The sequence below is a fragment of the Hyperolius riggenbachi genome, chromosome 1 (genome assembly GCF_040937935.1).
Source record: "Hyperolius riggenbachi isolate aHypRig1 chromosome 1, aHypRig1.pri, whole genome shotgun sequence".
Classification (NCBI taxonomy): domain Eukaryota; kingdom Metazoa; phylum Chordata; class Amphibia; order Anura; family Hyperoliidae; genus Hyperolius; species Hyperolius riggenbachi.
This window is the reverse complement of record NC_090646.1, coordinates 566,348,876-566,366,950: the sequence shown is the minus strand read 5'-3', so window position 1 is coordinate 566,366,950 and position 18,075 is coordinate 566,348,876. Positions and strand designations below refer to the sequence as shown.

Below are 18,075 nucleotides of genomic sequence, written 5' to 3'. Positions count from 1 at the left end.
GCCGCTCAGTATGATCCGGGGCACCAAGGCAACAGGTTCAGGGGCAGTGCCCCGGATCAAAGCCCCTAGCGACGCCACTGATCAGAGCCTTGTTACACTACTATTCTATTGGTAAGATTTACCAGTATGTACTGTATTAATGGAATGAGTGAAAAGCGTGTTGGGCCTTACTGATTGGTTAACAAGGGAAAGACTGTCTGCTGCCTTCCAGGTCTTCTTTGACTATCTGAAGTAGGTGATGTTAGGATAGGGGGAGGAGTCTGAAAAGCAGTCAGAGAACTGGTCTGTTCAATGAAACTGAACTTACGTCTCAACAGGAAAAGGAACTACAGGACCCAACTAGCCAGGTACTTTCAGTGCATTCATTTTTACTGTCAGACACCGACAAGTAAAGTATAATGCATGGGGCACATTTTACACTAGGCCATTACTGCTGCACACCCGATCAAGCATGTCTGCCCTACATCTTGCAGCATGTACGATCAATGCATATAACCAATTTCAGCCTGAAATTGGTTGCATCGTCAACTGGGCATGCACTTGGAGGCACAGGTGTCCATTAGATTATGATAACAGCATTGGATAGTCGATCGGCCACCAAGCTGTCTGATGTATGATCACCTTTGCTCTGGCATTGTGTACCATATTGCTTATTGTTCTGTTGTGTGTTGACGGTCACCCCTATTATCAATGTCTGTAAACGTATTTAATGTACAGCGCTGGGTAATATGTTGGTGCTATATAAATCCAATTAATAATAATAATAATGATTACTAGTAGTTCCTGATTTTTGATCAGGAAAACATGGTCATTTACCTGAGTAACCTTCACATATGCCTAGTTTAAGTAGAGTTACTTTGCTGTGCATGCATTACAGATTTTATTTAAATTAGAATGATAATTTATTCAGATTAATAACTTTACCGTATTAGTGTTTCGATGAAGGACCAGGTTCCCTTTTTGCACACAGGACACTGCAGTATATTGAGGTAAAACTGGGACATATGTACAGATTCCCATGGAGGATGATAAAATAAGAGGTTGGAAAACGCACCAAAAAAACGACCAAAATGGCTGATGTCTACATTTCCCTGTAATAAAAAACTATTCAAAGTTAGAGATTAAACAAAAGCAAACCCTTGTGTGTGAAAAAATAAAGCATAAACCATACTGAAAGACATACAGCAGGTTTCAATACATGAAAATATTCATTTTACAGAATAGCTGAGACCTGTCCACTCACTGATACTACATGTTGTGGCTGAGGAACTTCAGACAGCTGACAAGAAATGTATGAATATGTGAATAACTAGTATTACTTGATATTTTAATCGACCACTTACAGGACATAAACTGTAATGTGTACAGTCCAGGGTCCACATCAGGGCTGTGGATTATTAACAAAAATCATCTGACTCCGACTCCTCAGTTTATTAAAACCACCGACTCCAGGTACCCAAAATTGCTCCGACTCCACAGTCCTGCTCCACATGGTCCAGGCTTATAAGCCAAAAAGTGAAATCCACTAAGGCCTAAATTCACAAAGCATTACCACAAGCGGTAGAGCTAAAGACAACTTTAGAGGAGATCTAATTAACATGTATAAATACATCAGAGGGCAATATAATAGCTTGGCGGATGAGCTTTTTGTCCCTAGGCCTTCTCAAAGGACTAGAGGACATGAGCTGCGCATGGAGGAAAAACGTTTTAGCCATTTATTTAGGAAAGGGTTCTTTACAGTAAGAGTGATTAAGATGTGGAATGCATTGCCACAGGAAGTTGTTATGGCAAACTCTATACCTGCATTTAAAGGGGGCTTAGATGCTTTCCTTGCGTTGAAAGACATCCATGGCTACAATTACTAGGTTATGCCTAATGATGTTGATCCAGGGATTTTATCTGATTGCCATCTGGAGTCAGGAAGGAATTTTTCCCTTTTGGGGCTAATTGGACCATGCCTTGTGGGGGTTTTTTCGCCTTCCTCTGGATCAACAGGGGTATGTGGGGGACGGGCTGGAGTTGTACTTTGTACTGGTTGAACTCGATGGACGTATGCCTTTTTTCAACCAAAATAACTATGTAACTATGTAACAACTGATTTTATCAAATGTTTTGTTAAATGTCAATTCCCAAAGGCTGTTTATTGCATGGAAAACTAAAGTTACCGATGTGAGATAAATACAGTATAGATGTTAATTCACAAACTATAAAGCAAGCGGTAAAACAAGTGAGATGTTCGGTATATTATCTCCAGCCTGGAGCTGTAAGTGAACAAGCAGCAGCCATTTATGAGGTTATAGAAGGGAGCAAACAGAGAGCACCAAAAAGTTAAAAACAGGTATTACATACAGGTGTCAAAACTCTAGACTAGGTTTGGTCCATAACGGAACATGAGCTTTAGGGTCCTTTCATAATGTGCACGTTGCATTAAAGGATACCCAAAGTGACGTGACATGATGAGATAGGATGGGTATGTACAGTGCCTAGCACACAAATAACTAGGCTGTGCTCCATTTTTTCTCTCTGCCTGAAAGAGTTAAATATCAGGTATGTAAGTAGCTGACTCAGTCCTGACTCAGATAGAAAGTGACTACAGTGTGACCCTCACTGATAAGAAATTCCCCTTTTTATCTCTTTCTTGCTCTCAGAAGCCATTTTCTGCTAGGAAAGTGTTTTATAGTTGGAATTTCTTATCAGTGAGGGTTACACTGTAGTCACTTCCTGTCTGAGTCAGGACTGAGTCAGCCACTTACATACCTGATATTTAACTCTTTCAGACAGAGAAAGAAAAAAAGGAACACAGCATAGTTATTTGTGTGCTAGGCACTGTACATACCCATGTCTATCTCATCATGTCACGTCACTTCGGGTATCCTTTAAAGAGACTCTGTAACAAAAATGTCATCCTTTTTTCTACTATCCTACAAGTTCCTAAACCTATTCGAATGTGCTCTGGCTTACTGCAGCACTTTCTGCTATCACCGTCTCTGTAATAAATCAACGTATCTCTCTCCTGTCGGATTTGTCGCCCTGTGTCTGGAAGGCTGCCAATTCTTCAGTGTTGTTGATCTGTTCTGCACGCCCACCCCTTAAGTCCCCCTCTATGCACACTCCTGTGTGTGTTATTTAGATTAGGCAGCCTCTCTGCTCTCTCAGTGAAAGAGAGCTTTACAAGCTGGATAAATCGTCCTCTGTTAGGCTGTGAAAGGAGCTGGGTTGTCACATGCTGAGGAATTACAGACACCGCAGAGCTGTCTGCAGGAAGAAACAATCAGCCTGTCACTCTTCAGTGGATGATAGCTGCAGGGGGAAGAAGGTAAACACACAAATGATCTCTTGAGATTCAAAAGGAAGGCGGTATACAGCCTGCTTGTATATGGATGTATTTTCTATGTGTGGACATGTGGACATCAACCTACTTCCGGTTTTGGTGGCCATTTTGTTTGTTTATAAACAAACTTTTTAAAACTGTTTTTGACTACTTTTAATGCAGCGGGGAGCGGCGAAATTGTGACAGAGGGGAATAGGAGATGTCCCCTAACACACTGGTATGTTTACTTTTGTGCGATTTTAACAATACAGATTCTCTTTAACAACACAATGCAACGGTGGCAAAAAGTTGCATAGAGTCTTAAGACGTGTACAGTACAATTGAAGTATGCGTTACTGCTACTGTTGTGCATTACCTTCATAGGCAACCACCACACTCCTTGTGAAAACACCATAGGAATGGCACTGCATTGTGTTGCGATTTTGTCCGTTGTAAATTAACGCAAATGGACACTGTGAAAGGACCTTTAAAGCAGAGACTGCTGCCTCACTACAGATGAGTTACTAAACTGTTGGTACTAATACATTAAAATATGAAAAAAAATGATTACCTGTATAAAGTGGTTAAAGAGTGACATGAAAAACTTTTCAGGGAAGACGGATGGAAGGAGGTGCTCTATTTCTCCAAATGCCTCTGTGATGAACTGTCCGTCTATTAGTTCTTCCAGCCTGTTTAAACTTGCCCGACCAATATCATTACCTTTGGCCTAAAAGGTAAAACCAAACAATTATGACAATGCGCCAGGAAGAGAAAACAACTATGACATTTACTCTAAGAGCTAAAGGTGTGCAACTACAATGCAGTATGCAAACATGCATTCAGGTACCACTGCTATTGGTACTGCAACATTAAAAAATGAAATATTTTAGCAGACAGTACTGATGTGTATAATGTAAAACAGGCTAATAATAATGTAAGCAATAAAGCAGCAAAAACATCCCTGTAGTCATTTCTACTTACGCACTGAACTGGCACAGAAAGCAGGAGGGGTTAATGTCATTCTTATAAAACAGCTTTTAACAGTAATACAAATTGAATAATTTAGTAATAAAATGTGTCTGTGCCTCTTTAAACAGGGGCATTGACATAGACCATATTGGACATAGGAACCTGGACCCTTCTGCCGACTGCCTGCTTCAGGAAAGACCTTCCAGTACCACAGCAAAAGCTCTCGCTCAGTCTAAAGCGCAGTCCACCAGTACAGAGTTTTTCTATAAGGCATCAGGAGAGAATCTCACACTTAAGCCACATACACACGCTCAAAAAAAGTCTTTTAAATGCACGATTATCAAATAACTTAAAGTTGGACAACTTTTGTCAAGTAAAAGACATGCAAACTACAAGGCGTTATCACTGAGACGCACCTTAAGACAATCCAACTGTTGGATTGACTTGAGCTGGGCCTTATCAGTTGTTGGTCACCTCTTATCAGTGATAACGCCTTGTCGTTTTCATGTCTTTTACTTGACAAAAGTTGTCCAACTTCTTCAAGTTGTTTGATAATCGTACTTTTAAAAGACTTTTGTTGAACTTGTGTATGTGGCTTTATGGCCAGGTCATCCTGCCGTAAACTGTGAACGCTATTCACTGTCGCACTGGCATACTTTCAGTCAACATTTGTCAGCTGAAACAAGAATTTTTTCTGACTATTTGGCTTGGTTTTTATAATTGTAAACCACCAGCCACAAAAGCCGAGACCAGATTCTTAAAGTTCTATGTACAAAAATAAAGTCTTCTTCCCCTAGAACTATACACACTTTTTTTTCTGGTGTTTTCTATAAAGTTAAAGGTCTTTGAAAGACGAGTGTATTATGTTAAAATTCATGCACTTTAACATTCTGTGTATAGGTCAGGCAGTGGCAGAGCCCTTTATAAGTCTAAGCTTATCTCCAAGAAGACATTGTGCCAGCTTTAGTGACCTTACACCTTTACTATCGTTATCTGCCAGCTCTTAATTCCTCTTAAAGTGAAGTCGATGGTCAATGCTGAGTGATATGTAGATTATTTTAATGGCAAACCTCAAACACCAGCCAGCCGAGGATTAAAAGAAAGTTATTACCTGAAGATAGCTTTAACTACATTTAAATAAAAAGCTTCCTAATTTCCTTCCAATAAAAGGCTGCCTACTCATTAATAACATACAGAGAATATAGGCTGCAACTTTATAAAGCAATTATTCCAAGAGTGAATCCACTCAGTGCAGTCATATCTGGGAATTCAGAAAGGAATTACAACTATATTTAGGGTGGCCATACACTATATGTTTTAATACATTAGATGTTAGATTGGATATAAACATTGGAGCTAAGAAAAACTTATAAAAAGAAGGACATAATGATCAATGTCTGGGCATGTTATTGATCAAATATTGATCTGACATATCCATTCCTCATCTTACTGAAGGTCCCAGAAGTGAGTGTGTGGACGGGAGTTTGGGCAACCTCAAGAGTCCCATAGCTTTGAATTACAGTAGGCAGCGCAAAGCCAGCAGCAGTGGCCACATCTTGTATAAAATGTAATGGTGTAAAGTGGTAGAACATGCAAGTAATTGATAGCAATCTGATCTATCTCACCTCTACTAGTGTATGACGTAGACATGTACCAAAAGAAAAAAAAAAAGTTCAAAGGAGGTCGGCACTACACACTGAGTTCTCTGTATTGGTCGGCAGAAATCTCTTCTAATACAGACAAGCCCACGGTAACGTGCTGCGTGCTCAGGATATATACACAGGGTAGTCACATTGGCAAAAAGAAAGAAGAAAAACATCCGTCACTGCAGTATGCGTATGATGTAACATTTAATGCTGTTCAGACTGTAGTCATACAGATGCGTGCAACAACTTGTCAGCAAAATTCATAATGTGAACAATACAGTCCTACCGTGGGCGTGTGCAGGGTGCAATATGGGCAGCCTAACAGCCGTTTCGCACTGCGGTGCTTCTTCTGAGGCTAATCCACGCTGGCACTCAGTCTAGGTCGGGTATTTATTTCCCGATCCATTACGGCGGGTGGGCGGCACCTACTTCCGCCCTGTAACACCCCGCCCACTGGTGCACAGCTGGACCTATCATCCCCGTTCGCGTAACATCGGGTGGGGATAGAGGAGGAGACTGACGTCAGCGTGACGTCCCTTCTAAACAAAGCCGGTGTATTCCCCAGCTCGATTGAGTACTACACTCATTAGGGATCGTCAAAGCCTGGCTTGCGGAAAGTTAGTGATGAACAATAGTGAAGGGAAGATGTGTGAGTGAAGGGATAGTGATAGAGGTGAAATAAGATGAATAGAGAGATGAAAGAAGGAAGAAAATGCAAGATAAGAAGCAAGTCTTGCATCTGGCTAGGGTGGCTGGGTGCGGGGGTTTCTGCAATTGCAATGGGTCATATTAATCTAGACTTGGTATCACTACTGTGTGGTCTCCCATCTTTCCAAAATTGGCAGCACTAATTTATGAGAGACCACCACTTCCAATCCCTTTCTGCCTTGCATCAGGAGGTGGTCCAGATATGTGGACGACGTCCTGGTGTTCTGGTCTGGGACTGAGGAGGATTTTAGCCACTTTGTTGAATATTTAAATACCAACGAGGTGAATATGGCCTTTACTTTTGAAATTGGACCCAAAAATTAGCCTTTCTTGACTTGCAGCTGGAGGTTTGTGGTGACCGCCTGATTACCAGGGGTCACCGCAAGCCAACAGCTACCAACACACTCTTATGTAGAGGTAGCTTTCATCCTTCACATATGGTGAATTCAATACCCCACAGCCAGTTTCTCCGCCTCAGGAGGAATAACTCCAATTTTGCGGATTTTCTATCACAGAGTGAGGACCTAAAACAGAGACTGACGAGTAGGGGTTATCTTGTCAAGGATGTGAATTCAGTGTTTAATAAAGCCAGGAACAGAACAAGAGAGGACCTTTTATGGAAATCGCAAAGTCCCAAGAAGGAGAATGCAGTACCCTTCACATTTGACTTTACCCTCGTGTCACGACACTTACGAGGGGTTATTGAAAATAATTGGTCCTTACTGACAGGGGACCCTGTCCTGAAGGAGATTTTGCCCGCAACCCCTTAGTTGCCTTTAGACGTGCACCTACCATTTGTGACTAAGTCACCAGCAGTGAGTTTAGGAGTCAAAGGGTGGAGAATTGGCTACAGATGGGACAGCCGAGGGGAAACCACAGGTGCAAACATTGCTCCCACTGCCAGTACATGCAAACGGGCAAACATTATCGCCTAGGTGCATTAGATTGGACAGTCCGGGAACTTATCACCTGTAGTACCATATTCGTTGTTTACGCCCTGTGGTGCCCCTGCGGCCGTTTCTATGTGGGCAAAACCACCCGCCCCCTTAAAGAAAGGATACAGGAGCATTGGCGTTCCATTGATAATAGGAAGGGCGCCCCAAGGTTAATTGAGCATGTAAGAGAGAAACATGCCAGTGACCCTGCAGTGTTGAGATTCTGCAGGCTCACTCAGGTTAACATCCCTTTAAGGGGTGGGGATCGGGCAAGTCTCCTTCTGCGAAGAGAATCCCTTATTATTATTAAAAGTGAAGCAATGGGGCCCTTAGGGTTCAACGATCATAATGATTTGGCCTGTTTTCTGGAGCAGTTTTAAATAACCTTGTATGAGCGCGTATTGAGTGCTCAGTTATCTGTGCCCGACTTTTCCACTTTTTTGCCTCAACCTCTGCCCTCCTTAATGCAGTATGTTTGACTGTTTTGAGACTTGTATGTCAGACTGTGGTGGTCTCTCATAAATTAGTGCTGCCGATTTTGGAAAGATGGGAGACCACACAGTAGTGATACCAAGTCAAGATGACCCTTTGCAATTGCAGAAACCCCCGCGCCCAGCCACCCTAGACAGATGCAAGACTTGCTTCTTATCTTGCATTTTCTTCCTTCTTCCATCTCTCTATTTATCTTATTTTACCTCTATCACGATCCCTTCACTCACACATCTTCCCTTCACTATTGTTCATCACTAACTCTCCGCAAGCCAGGCTCTGACGATTCCCTAATGAGTGTAGTACTCAATCGAGACAGGGAATACACCGGCTTTGTTTACAAGGGACGTCACGCTGACGTCAGTCTCCTCCTCTATCCCCACCCGATGTTACGCGAACGGGGATGATAGGCCCAGCTGTGCACCAGTGGGCGGGGTGTTACAGGGCGGAAGTACGTGCCGCCCACCCGCCGTAATGGATCGGGAAATAAATACCCGACCTAGACTAAGTGCCAGCATGGATTAGCCTCAGAAGAAGCACCGCAGTGCGAAATATGGCTGCCCATATTGCACCCTGCACCCGCTGCCACACGCCCACGGTAGGACTGTATTGTTCACATTATGAATTTTGCTGACAAGTTGTTGCACGCATCTGTATGACTACAGTCTGAACAGCATTAAATGTTACATCATACGCATACTGCAGTGCCGGATGTTTTTCTTCTTTTTTTTTGCCAATGTATGACGTAGAGCTGACCATTCTAAGGTCTCTTTCATGTTGGATGCTGAAGGGGATGTCCAGTAACAAATGGCACAGGCAGTGTAAGTACTCGCATCCAAAGATTACATCTCCCGACATGCATTCCAGCGCAAGCACATCTTCGCAGGGAAAATTAAAATGCAGGCACAGTACAGGCAATGGCAGCTCCCATACGGATGAGATGCCAGATGAGCAACCCCCATAGGTAAGTAGTGAATGTCACCCCAACCACCGCCCCACCTGGCATACTATTACGTATCTTATTTATGGGGAGGTTCAGTGAAAAGTAATTTAAAGAAGGCTAGGGATAAAGTGCTTTGGTCAGATGATACCAAAATAAGCTCTTTGGAATCGACTCAAACAGCCGTATTTGGAGGAAGAAAATTATTGAGTATAACTCAAAGAACACCATACCCACAGTAAAGCATGGAAGTGGAAACATTTGGCTTTGCAGCAGTTTTTCTTGAGGGTACAGGACAATTGTAGGACACTGCATTAAGGGGCCAATGAATCGTAAGTTTAGTACGAGAACGTCCATTCCTCAGATAGAACACTGAACATGGTCATGAATGGGTCTTTCAGCATCGCAATGATCCAAAACACACGCCCAAGGCAACAAAGGAGTAGCTCAAGAAGGAGCACATGAAGGACCAGGAGTGGCCTAACCAGACTCCAGACCTTAATCCAACAGAAAATCTGTAGAAGGAGCTGGAGGTTTGAGTTGCCAAAAATTAGCTTTGAAACCTCATTGACTTGGAGAGGATCTGCAAAGAGGGGTTGGCCAAAATCCCTCCTGAGATGTGTGAAAACCTGATGGCCAACTATCTCTCATTACATTGCACATCAAGCTTTGAATTTGGGGCACTGGGTTTTTGATGGTTCTTTTATCATTATCCTGTCCCTCATAGCTACAATGAAGTGACCATTATACAATTATAGACTGGTCATTTCTTGGACAGAGGGCAAACAAGCAAAATCATCAGGGGATCAAATACGTCTTTACTTCACTGTAGCAGTTTTTACTATTTAATAAAATATCAGATCTGTGCAGAAACTCTCTCCTTTATATACATTTCAAATTTGTCTTTTTAAGATAATAGAAATTTTACAGGTAACACAAGCTCAACAGAACTTCCAGCACAGAAAAGATTGCTAACCAATTACTCACACTAGTGTGTTATTAAATAACTGTAATAAATAAAAAAACGTTTTATTTTTCATTTGCAATGGCAAACTGTGTATATTTGCTCATATGAAGATAAAACATCTGTTATCTCCCCTGAAAGCACGTCTGAGTATATAATCAATGTTTCTCTTAGCTCTGATGGTTCCCATGAAATCCTGTTACTTACAGCTGATGTATACTATGCGTGAATTTAAGGGTAGCAGCCTATTTGGAACTGATTCCTTTGATATTTAGTTTTTGTTCACACAAACCCTTTGATGTTTCTGTGAGGTGTTTATGAGCTTCTGGCAGAGTCTCCAAAGTAAAGAGCATTAATCTTTTGTTTTGCTGATTTACATACTGAGCATGTTAGCTTGGTGGCTGCTCTTAGTTATATATTCTATTATTCTTGTATTGTTTCTGCTGTCACCCTGCATGTGCATTACGCCTGAAATAATTAAACATGACTGTAAGTACATACGCAGACTCAGCTCCGTTATTGATCTGATGCTAGCATGCAGTGCAAAGAGATAAAGAGTTTCTGGGAAGTGAGTAAAGGGGACTGAGAGTCAGTCAACGTTCAAATACTAATTTTAGGCCTTCAAAAAAAATCCAAACTGATCTAAAGAGAAATTCAGACAATACTATAATTCCGGCTCTTGTGCTCACATGTGGCTTCTACACATCCACAGACCGCCAAAAGCAAGACGCATGTTGCAGTATGACCTGCCAGTATGTTTGTGAGACAACAAGAGTACCCAGAGAAAACCCAGGCACACATAGGATATACATCCATATTCCATACATAAAATTAATATGCTGGATACTGAACCCGGGAGCTGACAGCAGTAAGGAAGCAGTCCTAGCCCTTTAGCTGCCATGTTATCTAGCTAAACTTTTATTTAATAAACGGGAACCTTAACCAGTTCACCCCCAAGGGTTTTTACCCTAACGGACCAGAGCAATTTTCACCTGTCAGTGCTCCTCCTTTTTATTCCCTAATAACTTTATTACTACTTATCACAAGAAAATGATCTATACCTCGTTTTTTTCGCCACTAATTAGGCTTTCTGTGGGTAGTACATTTTGCTAAGAATTTTTTTATTATAAATGCATTTTATGGGAAAAATACAGAAATAATGGAAAATCATTATTTCTCAGTTTTTAGCCATTATAGTTTTAAAATTAAACATTCTCCTGTGGATAAAACCAACACTTTTTATTTGCCCAGTTGTCCAGATTATTAAACCGTTTAAATTATGTCCCAATCACAATGTATGGCGACAATATATTATTTTAAAATATAGGTGTTATTTTTCTGTTTTTGTTTTAGCCATAATTAAACTCTTATGCAATAAATTTTTTGTACACTTTAATGAACTGAAACAGTTTCCTGTTTTATGAATGGAGGTGGCCGCTGTTCGCGGTCACGTCCATTCACTTCAGGCATTGCGATTGGGTAGAGGAACGCTCGGTCCTCTTCCCTAAACACTTAACAAGGGATCCCGACGGAAACGGCAGCGGCGCGGACACGTGCGGAGCGGCAGCGGGATTGCGCGACGTATTAAAACGTCATGTTGCCGTTAATAGGCTAAAGCATGACGTTTTAATACGTTACTTTGTCAGTAAATGGTTAAGTGACATGATGTGATATATATGTGTATGTACAGTGGCAAGCATACACATTTTTACCTATGTGGTGTTCCTTTTCTTCTTTCTTTGTCTGAAAGAGTTAATACTCAGCAATGCAACTGACAGTTTCTATCCAGTTAAGACCCTGTTGGACTATAGTGTCCCTCACAGAGAAGGAATTAACCACTTCACCCCAAGGTGGTTTATACCCTAACGGACAAGAGCGATTTTCACCTTTCCGTGCTCATCCCTTTCATTTGCCAATAGCTTAATCACTACTAATCCCAATGAAATGATCTATATCTTGTTTTTTCTGCACCACCAATTGGGCTTTTGGGGGTTGATATTTGTTTTCAGTAATTACTATATTCTCTATGCATTTTAAAGGGAAATACAAGGGGAAAAAAAAATGAAAAAATACACTATTTCTCCAATTTCATCCCCTATGGTTTTAATATAAACACTGCTACTGTACATAAAACACACACATTTTATCTGGCTATTTGTCCTGGTTATCACAAGATTTAAATTATGTCCCTAGTTCAAAGTATGGTGACAATACATCATTTGGAAATGAAGGTGTAAATTTTTTTTTTACTATTTTCATGTGCACTCGAGGGAGCGCGCACGTGCATCCGCGGGAGGCGGCATGTGCACCCACGGGAGCGCGCACGCGCGCGTGTGCATATGCGCGCGCACACATACAGCGGCAGCAGCACTGTCTGACTTATAAAAACGTCCTGGAGCCATTAAGAGGCTCTAGCAGGACGTTTTTATAAGTCAGCATGTCATTAAATGGTTAAAGAGGAACTCCAGTAAAAATAATGTAATAAAAAAGTGCTTCATTTTTACAATAATGATGTATAAATAATTTAGTCAGTGTTTTCTCATTGTAAAATCTTTGCTCTCCCTGATTTACATTCAGACATTTATCACATGGTGAAATTTTTTACTGCTGGCAGGTGATGTCACTGGAAGGAAATGCTGCTTGCTTTTTTGGCAGTTGAAAACAGCTGTTATTTCCCACAATGCAACAAGGCTCCCACAGTGTGATGTCAGTACCTCAGTGCTTTGAGGCGCTGACATCACACTGTGGGAGGGGTTTCACCACAAAATCAGCCATGCAGAGCCCCCTGATGATCCGTTTGAGAAAAAGAATAGCTTTATCATGGGAAAGGAGGTATCAGCTACTGATTGGGATGAAGTTCAATTCTTGTTCACCACTTCACTTTAAAGCCCAAAACACTTTCAAGGAAGAGAACTTGGCTTCTGATAACAGGATAGATAAAAAGGTCAATAGTTCATATATTTTAGCTCTCTGAGACACAGGACAGAATGTGACACTGAGCTAAGAGAAAACAATAAATCTACTTTTTTTTAAAGGACACCAGAGGCGAAAATATACTAATGAAATTAACGATTGTATCTACCTTCCTTCTCCTAAAAATTACTTTTTAAGATATTCCACAGTTTTATTTTATGTTTAAATCTACTTTTTAAGTTTTAACTGTTTTATTGTTTTTGCTAATTGACACATTCATTGAAGTATGCCAGAGCTAAAATCTATGAACTATGGACCCTTTTTTTATTTCTTATCTGCTCTCAGAAGCCATTTTCTGCTAGGAAAGTATTTTATAGTTGGAATTTCTTATCAGTGGAACACAGCATAGTTATTTGTGTGCTAGGCACTGTACATACCCATGCCTATCTCATCATGTCACATGTCACCTTGGGTATCCTTAAAGTACTTAAACATGGTGGCGTAGTGATTAGCTCTCTCGCCTTTCAACGCTGGGTTTTTGATTCGAATCACAACCAGGGCACTATCCGCCCGGAGGTTGTATGTTCTCCAGCTTTGGTTTCCTCCGGGATCTCCGGTTTCCACCCACACCCCAAAAATATACAGGTAAGTTAACTGGCTTTCCCCTAAATTGGCCCTAGACTACGATACATACACTACATGATACATACACTACATGAGACATATGACTATGGTCGGGATTAGATTGTGAGCCCCTCTGCTGCAGAAGATGTCGGAGCTATATAAATACTTAATAAGAATAAGAATTACAGTACAAAAAAAGTGGGATAGCAAAAGGTTATTTTTAGGATTAGGAGGATAGGTACGATTGTTTATCTCACCAGTTTATTTTCAATCTAAGTAAACTCGATCTCATCTACATTTGATAAAAGTCAATTCAGTTCCAGTTATGAAATTACCAGTTATTAAAATGCATTGGATTCTCAAAGTTCAAAGTCTAAATCCCTTTACCTCAGACTACGTTCATTGCTGTGCATATTTGAATGTTCGCCTACATTTGGTAACTAAAAATAGACCAAAAAGTAGCATCAAATGTGCAAGATCAAGAACACGCTACATACATCCAACTCGTTCACATAAAAATGCCATTGTAGATTAAAAAATAATATCTAGAAATAATAAATAAAAATGTCCACACGATTGCTCACTCCCAGCTTCAGCAATTTCTTACCTTTATCTGGTCAACAGGCGCCTTAAAAAATAATTTAACACACAATTGCTCATTCCAGCTCCAGCAATTTTCTACCTTTATCTGGGAGTGAGCAATAGTGTGTGTTGCAGTCAGCATTCAGTATAGAGGCAGTGGGGGTGAATTCCCTGGTGGTGAGACGTCCGGGGCCAGCCCGCACTTCCCTCTAGGTATCGCATGATGGTTAGGGGGCCCCTGGCCAGTGAGAGAGTCTGGGGCCCCCAGCTGTCATGTAAACTGTTATAATTTAAGTAGGCCTCAGTTACTTGGCCTGAGTTTTATGTAAAAGGCTTGTCCGCAGTGTATGCCTTTAAAATAAATAGAGGTTTTGTGATGCAGGCAGAGGCATCTCAGGGTCTGCGTGTAGCAGAGGATACACGCAGATACTGAGAACATGTTCCTAAAAGAAGGCCATCGGACTACTCTGACCTTAACACTACACCACAGGAACAGAAAACATTGGCCATATTTACTAAACATCCACGTTCCTGCATATGGGTCAAATGCCTCATTGATTATTAATCAAGTAGGTGTGTATGATGACACCACGAGTGGGTCCACCAATAATCTGGTCTAGGGGGTGGCGAAGATGATGTCATATTTAACTCTTTCCTAGTCGGTATAAAAGGCTGAGGGAGCTACGAGAGCTCACTTCTGCTTCTTCCTTCCGCACTAGCTAGCAAGGCTGACTGGGACGACTTCTAAGCATGTTCTTCCTTTCTGTAATCTGATATAATGTATGCTGTACATAGGTAGTTTAGTGTAACGTAGTTAGGAAGAAGGTACCTGATAGACTTCAGCAGGGAGTCTCATCACGAGCTTGTAACGCAACATGAAGATTGGCATAGCTAGGATATGATGACTGTATCTATCTGTCTTTCTGTGACTTGAATAAATAACGTAAACATTGAAGAAGCCTGAGAAAGTCTATATCCTGTTTGCGGTGTGGAGAGTCAAGTGATCTCACAGTCTGTGAGACGATGGTGTCGAAGCAAGGTGATAAGAACAGTTTATAACAATGGTGCCGATTTAGCAGGAGATAAGCCAGCGGTGCTTCTGTTAGTACTGGATGGGAGGGAGAGGGGATAGAAGAGGAAAGCGAGTGTCTTTCTGTTTGTGAGATGTTCTGCAAGTTTCTCGTATTTCCAGTCAGGGCTGCTAACATGCTTGTAAATATCTGTATCTGTTATGTTGTTTAGCCAGTTTGTCTGTTGTGCGTTTCAGCAGTACTAGCTGTTATTATGGTTTAGAGTTACGCTGCGCGCTTGAGTAGGTTTGAGTCATGGCAGAGATAAACTGCAAATGATTTGTGAGGAGAGAGAGGTTTCTACGTTCCTGGGTGATGCCAAGAGGTAATATATTTAGCATTGCAGCTGTGACGCGGTTGGTCTCAAATTTGGCAAGCATCCCAGAGAGTATAGGTGGCGGAAGGCTGACTCTCGGTAAAATGTATCGATGCTGTGTGTAACTATGCATAAAAATGTTTGTTCTGTGTGTATTTTGTTTTCTCTCCTAAGATATAGGAAACGAGAGGCTGCTATGGGAGCAGCTATCTTAGCTGGCAGTCCAGACTTCAAAATGGCGGCAGTGGAGAGAGCCCGCCCCCGAGAGTCATGGCCCCCACACGTCATGGCAGGGGGGAGGAGGGGCTGGGGGATCCACGTCACGTCAGGCTGTGCTCGCGGCTCCGGGCAGAGCAGCTGAAAGGGAGGGGGGTAGAAATACAGAGACAGTCTACTGAGTGTCTCGGTTCTCGAAGTATTTCCCCAGAGGCTTTTCCCTGAGTCCATGGAAAGGAATGCCAGGATACGTGCGCCAAGCTATTACTGTAAGATTAGCAGGAGCACGGATAGGAAAAGTGTCCCAGCTAGGTGCAGGGACACACGTAGCAGTGCAGGTCAGGAAAGTGTCTGTACTGAGTTGCTTACGGGATTATTCCTGTAAGTGGGGCACCGTAATGGGTGGTGCAGCATGAGTTCCCAATAGAGTATAGGGGGGGACAGTGCATCAGGGGGGTGCCGGAGGTGGAAAAAAGGGCGTCGCCGCTGCTGCAGAGCGGTAACGTTTTTTTTCCGGTTTTTGTCGTGGACAGGGCCAGAGCTTGACTGAGAGGTCTATGCTGGGCTGGGGCGGTTTTTTTGTGTGTTTTTTTTCGTCCACTGATTGGTCAAATATGTTTTTTCCAGCTCCTATCAATTGTAGCACAAAGAACAAAAACTGACCGCAGTTCATGGGGCAATTATACAGATGATAGAATTGCCATGTACAGAGTAACAGTACGCTGTTTGCCATGTGACTACCTACCATGTGGGCATTCAGGGATCTGCAAACAGGCATGTGACACTGGTAGGCTTAGCCCTGCACCCTGTGTAGTTTAAGTGCAAAGCGCTCCTTCCTACAGGGAGGCAGCCGTTTTTTTTGGTAGTCTAGGTGGTGGCACGGCAAACATTGATCAGAGGGTACAACACACAGAACTTCTAGCAGAGCTGGTATCGCGATGAAGTTCTAGATAAGTAAATGCGATAATGAGTAAGAGCATTGCAGGCTCACCTGCAAAGCAGCAACAGGTGTGACATCCGGAATCTGTGCATGCGACGGCCGCGCATTGACAGATAGGGGGGGATGTGGAGTGAGCTGCAATGGGGTGAGAGCTTCCAAAGGTGAAGCGAGCTTCCAAAGGTGAAGTCCGCGGGAGCATATTTTAAACAGGTAAGTACTGAGGATAGTACTGAGGTAGGGGGGTGAAGTTTAACTCCAATCTACCAATAAGAGTAAACAGAGTTCATGAGAACCATAAAACAACGAGATCAATTACGGTATATATTGATCATTTTAAAGGGTAAAGAGTACAAGCCGCAGGGCGAATCCCAAATCATTAATAAGAATTGATTTGTTTGTATTTCGATTTCAGGTGTTTGGCAATATGGAATGGAGACAGCTGCAGTGCTGGCAGCAAGGATGGAGATGTCAGTCGGATAAGCGAAAGGTTCCAGATGCCAATCTAAGCTTGGAGGAACACGAGATTCCTGAAATCGGAAAGAGACTAAAACACGAGATTCCTGTGATTGGAAAGAGATTAAAACACGAGATTCCTGAAATCGGAAAGAGACTAAAACACGAGATTCCTGAAATCGGAAAGAGATTAAAACACGAGATTTCGGAGATCGGAAAGAGACTAACAAAACTGTCTGAGCAAAGCATAATGCAAAGTGCTAATGTTTTTCTTTCCCAAGGTGGTGCTTTTATAATGAAGAGTACCGTGCTGATGGTGATCCTAGGTTGCCATTTCGTCCTAGGAGAACGAAGAGAGGACATTCTCATGTATAATAAGGGGTTAATGAGAATGCAAGGCCCAAACATGTTGATGTTGGGTGACAAAGGTACTGATCCTTTCACACCTCCCTCTGATTGGCACAGATGGACCAAGCAGGGATGGAGGGAAAGAGCACTCGTGCCAGGAGAAAACAAATTTCATGGCACAATGTGGGTGAAAGGTCTGAAGGGTCAGGTGTGCGGGCAGTGGGAATTGAATGGCAGTATAAATCTGCTATTGAGTACCACACTCCCAGAATCGACGCACCGATCCAAAGGTTTGTTAAAAGGTACATTGCAGTACAATGGGTACATGCAAAAGGTGGAGTGTGTGATTCAGGGGTACCTTGTCTTGGTTATGCAGAGTGAGATGGTTCCAGATTGGAGAGGAACGAGCAGGAGGCGTCAATTCTCTTACCAGAGAGACGCAGGGGACAACATCACACTCTGGAGCTACCAACAGAGAGTGCCTCTGAAACAACTATACACACGTAAAGGCTGGAAAGCCGAGGGTGGGTGGTTCTCGAAACAAGAAGTAAAAATCGAGATCAAGCCACATTTCCAGGTGACAAAGAGGGTGGGGAGAGCGGTCCCGGGGGAGGGAAAGCCCACACAGGGAACCCCATTCACACCACACGGG

General features: G+C 42.3%; 1 protein-coding gene across 3 annotated transcripts in view; it reads right to left on the bottom strand.

The window, feature by feature from the left end:
- Nucleotides 1-18,075, bottom strand: part of SLF1 (SMC5-SMC6 complex localization factor 1) — a 147,732-nt gene that overhangs the window by 59,471 nt on the left and 70,186 nt on the right. For all 3 annotated transcript variants that reach the window (XM_068247552.1, XM_068247572.1, XM_068247563.1), the window contains exons 9-10: nt 3,882-4,037; nt 925-1,091 (exon numbers count right to left, since the gene is read on the bottom strand). In XM_068247552.1, the coding sequence (XP_068103653.1) occupies nt 925-1,091; nt 3,882-4,037 (323 nt within the window). The remainder of the gene's footprint in view (nt 1-924; nt 1,092-3,881; nt 4,038-18,075) is intronic.